The sequence below is a fragment of the Dendropsophus ebraccatus genome, chromosome 6 (genome assembly GCF_027789765.1).
Source record: "Dendropsophus ebraccatus isolate aDenEbr1 chromosome 6, aDenEbr1.pat, whole genome shotgun sequence".
Classification (NCBI taxonomy): Eukaryota; Metazoa; Chordata; class Amphibia; order Anura; family Hylidae; genus Dendropsophus; species Dendropsophus ebraccatus.
Window position 1 is genome coordinate 119,397,723 of NC_091459.1, and position 8,439 is coordinate 119,406,161.

The following is an 8,439-nucleotide window of genomic DNA, read 5'->3' on the forward strand; positions in this document are numbered from 1 at the left end:
CCTCATCTACACAGCCCCCTTCCATCGCTCCCTTCATCTATACAGACCCCTAACATCGCTCCTCTCATCTACACAGCCCCCTTCCATCGCTCCCCTCATCTACACAGCCCCCTTCCATCGCTCCCTTCATCTATACAGACCCCTAACATCGCTCCTCTCATCTACACAGCCCCCTTACATCGCTCCCCTCATCTACACAGCCCCCTTACATCGCTCCCCTCATCTACACCGCCCCCTAACATCGCTCCCCTCATCTATACAGCCCCCTAACATCGCTCCCCTCATCTACACAGCCCCCCTCATCTACACAGCCCCCTTCCATCGCTCACCTCATCTATACAGACCCCTAACATCGCTCCTCTCATCTACACAGCCCCCTTACATCGCTCCCCTCATCTACACCGCCCCCTAACATCGCTCCCCTCATCTACACAGCCCCCTAACATCGCTCCCCTCATCTACACAGGTCACGTTCCCCCTCAAAGTAAACTTGGATACTGTCACATGATCACAACTGCACGCTTCCCGCCTAAACTCATCAAATGACCACTGTATGACGTCACCCGCTGTCGTAGAGCTGGACCCGCTAAACCACGTGATCCCAGGTGAGCGGCACTTTCCTCACCCGGGCAGCCTCAGCGTCTCCTCCAGTCTCCGGAAGGCGGCCTGCAGCCCCGGGGTGAGCAGCACTCCCCCCAGATCGAAGAGCACGAAGCGCTTGGCGGACATGTCTGCGTGTATAACTCCCGGGACACCGGCCGCCCAGCACTGACACCGAGGACTGTGAGCGCCGCCCCGTGTGAGGCGGAACCGGGGAGTACAAGGGGCGAGAGGCCGCTCCTGTATACACTGTGATAGTGAGAGGCGGGCAGAGAGGGGCACCTGGGATATAGAGAGGGTGTGCACAGTATATAGGAGTATTAGGACCCGTTTACACACACAGATTATGTGACAGATTTTTGCCACCAAAGCCAGGAATGGACTGTAAACAGGAAACAGGTCATAAAGGAAAGACTGAGACTTCTCTTTTTTTCAAATCCATTTCTGGTTTTGGCTGCAAAAATCTGTCAAATAATCTGTGTGTGTGTAAACAGACCCTTAGAGGACCCTCCACCCCAGGTGCAGTATAAGGGTCCATGCATACAGTATTAGGCTATGTTCACACTATGTAAAACTACGGCCGTTGTTGCCATGGGAACAACGGCCGTAGTTTTTGCGGGGTGGAACAATACCTTAATTTCAATGGGATCTCGTCCGGAGCGTATACACATCGTATACGCTCCGGCCGGGATTCCATACGGGTCCGCAAATTACTGTCAGTTTTCTGCGGCCGCAATTCAGTGAATTCCGGCCGCAGAAAAACCTGTCAGTTCACACAGTGAAGCGAGCGGCTCACTGTGCTATGGGAAGCTCTGATGCGCCCGCATCAGAGCTCTGCGGCCGGGAAGATCATCCGGCCGGTACTTAAGTACCGGCCGAGATCATCCAGCCGTTCAGTGACCCGGCCGGGGTCACGGAACGGCCGGTCTCTTGCGTAGTGTGAACGTAGCCTTAGAGAGGATGTGCACCTTATATAGGAGAATTATAGAACCCCCAACTACAGGTGCAGTATAAGGGTCAATGTATACAGTATTATAGAGGGTGTGCACCATATACTGGAAAACTATAGGACCCTTCACCCCCAGGTGCAGTATGAGGGTCTATGTATACAGTATTATAGAAGTTGTGCACCTTATACTGGAAAACTATAGGACCCTCCAGGTGCAGTATAAGGGTCCTTGCATACAGTATTAGAGAGGACGTGCGCCTTATATAGGAGAATTGTAGAATCACCAACTACAGGTGCGGTATACGGTTCCTTGCATACAGTATTATAGAGGGTATGCACCTTATACTGGAGAACTATAGGACCCTCCACCCCCAGGTGCAGTAGAAGGGTCTATGTATACAGTATTATAGAGGGTGTGCACCTTATATAGGAGAAATTTAGGGCCCTCTATGCCAGGTGCAGTATAAGTGCCTGTGCATACAGTATTATTGAGGGTGTGTACACCCATATAGGAGACCTATAGGACCCTCCACCCCCAGGTGCAATATAATGACCTTGCATACAGTATTAGAGAGGATGTGCACCTTATATAGGAGAATTATAGAACCCCCAACTACAGGTGCAGTATAAGGGTCCATCCGCACAGAAGAACTATAGGACCCTCCACCCCAGGTGCAGTATAAGGGTCCGTGTATACAGTATTATAGATAGAGGGTGTGCACCTTCTTTGGGAGAACTATAGGACCCTCCACCCCCAGGTGCAGTATAAGGGTCCGTGTATACAGTATTATAGATAGAGGGTGTGCACCTTCTTTGGGAGAACTATAGGACCCTCCACCCCCAGGTGCAGTATAAGGGTCCGTGTATACAGTATTATAGATAGAGGGTGTGCACCTTCTTTGGGAGAACTATAGGACCCTCCACCCCCAGGTGCAGTATAAGGGTCTGTGTATACAGTATTATAGATAGAGGGTGTGCACCTTCTTTGGGAGAACTATAGGACCCTCCACCCCCAGGTGCACTATAAGGGTCAAGGTATACAGTATTACAAAGGTTGTGCACCTTATACAGGAGAATTATAGATCCCCCAACTTAAGGTGCAGTATAAGGCTACATTCACACATCCTTTGTTCTTCCCGCAATTGCGGACAGAACATAAAACCAATGGTATTCAGTGGCCCCGTTCACACATCCGTGTGTACGGGGCTGCAATCCGTGCTGCAAAAAAAGGAGATGTTGTAGTTTTTACTATTACTGTTGTGAAGTAGATGGTAATTCATCACTTTATGGTTCATGTTAGACCTGCAGCTTCCATTAAACCCCAACGACCCCCACAGTCAGGTGATGTAGGTCGCCCCATCTAGCTACATACATGCCATGATTACTATTGATGCCTGGAGTCCATTCCTGGTCACTGCTGGCAGGTATGAGCGCTAATACACAGTGCACACTCTGCGGATGAGACTGCACCATATTTCCATAGATGTTAAGTAGGAAATCTAGGACCCTCAGGTGCAGTGTTGGGGTCTCTGTATGGGGCTTCACTTAGTCATATGTTACCTAATCCATTGTATATGGCCCCCTTGTGTACGGTAAGGGCCATGGTGCATGCATTAGTAAAAGCTAAGTTATGCTGACACTGTATTATGTCTGATCATACAGAATATCTTTTGACACCCGGAAGCTCTTTGTATTCTGGATTGGAGGAGGTTACTGCAGGATTGTGTATTATTTATTTTAGTTGTCAGTCATTGCTGCGGGGATGAATATAAATGGAGGGTAATGTAACATAATCCTTAACCCCAGGTAGGGATCGACTCCTGAGCAGAGTATATCGCTGCTTATCACTGCCAGACAGGATATTCTTACCCACATAATGATTCCCTTATATACATGATATGCTGTTCTAAAAGCCCCTGATCGTGCCGCCTTTATTGCCAGTGGAGTAGAAGAATATGAAGCATTCATTTATATTATTCGGTAACTCAAGTGATGTAAAGCAGGACGCTATATACGTAGGCCAGATGCGATGATCGTAGAGGATCCGCTATTGAAGGATATACTGGTTAGGGGTTTCCCATCCTTGTAGAGTCGCTTGAGGTTCCTGGCTGCTGCACGTCTTTTAGATACAGGAACATACGCTATAGATTTCTTCCTTAAATAAATATATATATATATATATATATATATATATATATATATATATATATATAGCTGTAAAATTATAATTGTGGTTGTGTATTAGTGAGTCACATATACATTCTGTACATTGCAGCCATATTTTATAGAGATTGTGATTGACCCCATAAAGTTCAGCTCTTCTAGTAGGATTCCTGACATTTTCCTAGTTGCATAGGGTTCTGACATTTTCCTAGTTGCATAGGGATCTGGGGAAAGGGTATACAAAAATTTTAAAAGCATTGGCCATAGCATGAAACACAGTGAAGACGTCAAGAAAAAGTGAATAAAACTTGGCACAACCGGGACATTACCAAGAACTAGACGTTCCTCCAAAAGAATGAAAAGACAAGAAGAAAACTGGTCCTGAGAGGCAGCGTCAACATTAAGATAGCTGCAGTGATTTCAAGCAAGTCCTGGGTGTATACTGCATGTGACAATCTCATGTATTCTTCACATGTATGGGCTGCAGGGTAGAGGGGACAAGATGGAAGCCTTTTCTAAAAGCCTCATCAAACATCAAAGCCTGGATATGCCCGGCCTGTGGGTAAATGTGTTGTAGTCCGATAACACCAAGGGTGAACTTTATGGCCAAAATTCCAAAAGTTATGTTTGGTGCAAAACCAACAGGTATCATAATGCCTGGAGCTCCAAATCAGTTTAAATCTTTGTGGTACTGTACTAATACCTGATGTCGGAAATGCTAAAATTCCATTGCACACCATCAGTATATATAGACCGTGCACGGAACATGTAAATAAGGGCTTATATGTCTGCTGAGAAGCTGAAAAGGAAGACAATCACCCAAAGCATACAGCCATATCAACACAGGAATGGCTTCACCAGAAGAAGATCAAAGTTTTGGAATAAGCTTAACAGAACCCAGGCCTGAATCCAACTGACAATCTGTCGGTTGACCTGAAGAGGGTGCTGTATACTGGAGATGCCCTCACAATGTGACTGATTTGGAGCTTTTGCAAGGAAGAGTGGGTTGAGACTGCCAAATCTAGATATGCCATGCCGATACCCCTATAAAGACTGAATGCTGTCAGAAACTACAGGACTTAGAGAAAGTATTAGTGTAGGGGGTGAAAATTTATACAATAATTTTTCCACCCTTAGAGTGGGTTCACACATAACATATCTGCGCTAGCCTGCCGCAGCCACTGATTGGCTGAGCAGGATGACCAGATGCCGGGAGCCGCCGAAACGCGGACTGGTAATGAACGTACTGGGCCAGGGGAGGTTAAAGGGAACCTGTCACCCCTGTGCCGGGGCAGAGCCCAGCCGACCACCCGCTAGAGACCCTTATACTTATGCCATGCACAAAGTCTGCTCCTGGAGTCGCTCCCACCACCAAGATCACCACCTGAAGCTCGGCGCGCGTACATCAGAGATGAGTCCGACGCTCATAGAGAATGACTGGAGCCGGGCTTCAAACCGTGATATCTCGGTGGCGGGAGTGGCTCCAGGAGCGGGACTTCGTGCACGGTGTAAGTATAAGGGTATCTAGCGGGAGGTCGGCCGGGCTCTGCCCCAGCACGGGGGGTGACAGGTCCTATTTAGGAGGGCTGCTGCTTACATACTCGTAGTGGGATAACAATTCGGCTGCGAGTATGTAGTTTCATTAAAAAATGACAGTGAAGAGATCTGCAGCGTGAAATCCTCTGCGGATATATGTTGTGTGAATCTAACCTTAGGGTACGTTCACACTTACCAGATCCGCAGCAGATTTCATTTAAATAACTGAACACAGCATCAAATCTGCTGCGGATCCTGTAGGTGTGAACGCACCCTTAAAGGGAACCATTCACCCCGTGGCCCCCGTTAGAAACAGACAAACCGTTACATAAAGGTCAATATACTTACCATATCGCTCCCGGTCCCGTCCCGGATCTCGTTGTTGACACGGAGAAATCGACGATTCTTCTTCTCGCGCCCATTATGGTAATGAGCGCCGCCGGCCCGAAGTCCAGCCTTCTCCCCGCCTCCGACACTTGATTGACGCCGGGTCTTCTTCCTCCTCGTCTTCTTTCTTCTCGCCGGATCCCGCGCAGGCGCCGTGACGGTCGTTTTCGGCGCATGCGCAGTTCACAATTGAAGCCGCTCCACAGCTTCAATGTTTACTGCGCGTGCGCCGATTGTCAGAGCTGAAGCGACGTGTTGGACTTCGCGCATGCGCGGTACACAGGAAGGTCACGAGCACGTATCCTGTTTACCGCGCAGGCGCAGAAGAGATGACGAGACCTTCGCAACGGCGCCTGCGCGGGAATTCGTGAGGAGACTGAAGACGTCAATCAAGTTCCAGGAGGCGTGGATGGGCGGCGACGAGAAGAGGACCTCATGAATAAGTTGGACTCGTCCGTCGTTTCCTATGGACGTTGGACTCATCTCAGCTCATTACCATAATGGGCGGGAGAAGAAGAATCGGCGATTTCTCCGTGTCAACAACGAGATCCGGGACGGGACCGGGAGCGATATGGTAAGTATATTGACCTTTATGTAACTGTTTGTCTGTTTCTAACGGGGGCCACGGGGTGAATGGTTCCCTTTAAAGAGTTTATACATACACATACTGGATTGGCGGCAGATTTTACTCTGTGTTTAATCATTGAGTAACGTTGATATCTGTAGCAGATCTGTACGTGTGAAGGTCTCCTTTAACTTATCCCCTATCCACAGGTTAAGTGTGACATTAAGAGGCAGGGGGACAAACGCAGGGATTCCTGTGACCCCCAGAACCATGCCGACTTCTTTGTTTAGAATGGAGTGACCGATCTACCCAAACGCCACAACTCCAGTCATTGTCTATGGAGCTGCTGAGCACTGTACTTGGCGCTTTAGCGTCTCCATGGAGAATGAATTCAGCAGATACTCTGCTCGAGTCGGGACCCTATCCTGTAGATCGTGGTGGTCCTAGTGGTCAGACCCCTGCCACGGGATAAGATAGACGACATTCACTCGTACCTAAGTTTTGTCCGTAATTGTGGATCAGCAATTACGGTCAAATTTAGGACCCATTGATTTTAGTTTGGCTGGTCTCACTGTCCATAACGTCCGTAACGCTCCTAAATCCATAAATACGGAGTAATCGTTTTAAACCATTCTCACCTTCCCTTTTTTTGCAGATCTCCCTGCAATTTGTTAATGCAGCACAATTTTGCATTATATAATTGTATTTTCTATACAGGGTGATCTGACTCATGGCCTGATTCTAGTGAGTGAGTGAGCTGGGGAGTGGTGGCCTTTCCTCTAATCTCTGGGACAAAAGGGAAACACATAGCATATGAGGTAGTGAGAGCGCTTAGCATAGCTGCTGGTGGGGAGCGGTGGGCGTACTCCTCTCTGCTTGGTTACGGCTCTGCAGCCACCTTTCACCCAGTGCTCTATCAGGGACATGATTAATGTGCAGCCATTCAGCGCCTTTGAATCTGAGTCTCAAAGTACAAGAAGGAGGAATCCTGTGATGGGTCAGATGGGTTTACACTGAGATACAAAATAACGCTCAGTCCTTGTGCAGTCACTAGTCATAATAATGTACTTTAGCAGAAAGGTCATGGGGGTAGATTAATCGTTGCGTCTTCTGTTGGGCTTTGACCCATGCAACATTTTAGATTACTGTATATGTCTTAAAATCTTCCAGACGAATCCCCCGCCCTGAACACTGACCTTACAAAACCTAAAAGATTTATAAGATTTCTCATTATTCTGTTTTAAGTAGAGGCACAAGTTGCAGCAGCCGCATAAGGACAGCAGCATGTCTGTATATTCCTGCAGAGGTGTACGTTATGCCAGGGGAGTGTGAGATGCTGTGCCGCAATACTGGGCCCATCTAGCAAGAGAAAGTTTGTAGAAAATTGGGCTCAGTTCAAAGTACCACTGGTACTGCGGTTGTAGATAGTCAGAGGTACTTTGCTAACCAAGTCTATGGGCCTTTTTTTGTTCATATGCAAATGAGGCTCAAGTGTCCAGAGGGTGTTCCCCTTCACAGCAAGAGCCCTCGTATGACCAGCCCACATTCTCTTTATTACCACATCACAGCCTGCTTGCATCCTTCTACCATGTTTGACTGACAGCCACAATATACAGAGGATGTGGCCTGGACTTGCTCTTGCTGTGCTTGTTGATGCCCCCTGGACACTTGAGCCTCATTTGCATTTTAACAAAAAGGCTTCTTTCTCACCAATGGAGAAGACTTTTAAAATAATAAAGATATGCCCAGAATCCTAATAACTATCCCTATCTAGCCATGTGCTTGTTTAAACACCTTTTTATAGCTGAAAGGTCCACTTTAAAGGGGCTGCTTACTTTGAACAGCCTCACAGGTCATGCATCACAGGTCATCCCCCTGCTGGTACCATGGTAATAACCTGTAATCAGTGCGGAAACCTGGCAGTAAGTGTTCAGTTTCCTTGCAGCGCCACCGCAGGAGAAATAAAATATTACACATTGCCCATTCATATTAATGAGCAGGACAGGACGTGTCCTCCAGAGACGGAGACACTCTTTGTATCTCTCTACGCTGGCCATGTGGAAGGAAGAAAGTCACAAATTTGCGAATAATATAAGCAAAAAAGTGTAAATACAATTATAAATTCCCCCTAGTAGTATAACGGCTCGGGACTCCTAGTCAGCGCGTACAGTAGTCAGGCGCTCCTCTAGCTTACTTTACTTTATACTCTCGTAAAATATAAGTAGATGGAAGAGGGAGC

At 47.6% G+C, this 8,439-nt stretch overlaps 1 protein-coding gene across 1 annotated transcript in view; it reads right to left on the reverse strand.

Annotated features, from left to right (window-relative positions):
• The window catches only part of EPHX2 (epoxide hydrolase 2), a 51,191-nt gene extending 50,365 nt beyond the window's left edge, over positions 1 to 826 (reverse strand). The window contains exon 1 of the mRNA XM_069975748.1: positions 626 to 826. Coding sequence (XP_069831849.1) covers positions 626 to 729 — 104 coding nt within the window. The 5' untranslated portion in view covers positions 730 to 826. The remainder of the gene's footprint in view (positions 1 to 625) is intronic.
• Positions 827 to 8,439: the final 7,613 nt, after the last annotated feature.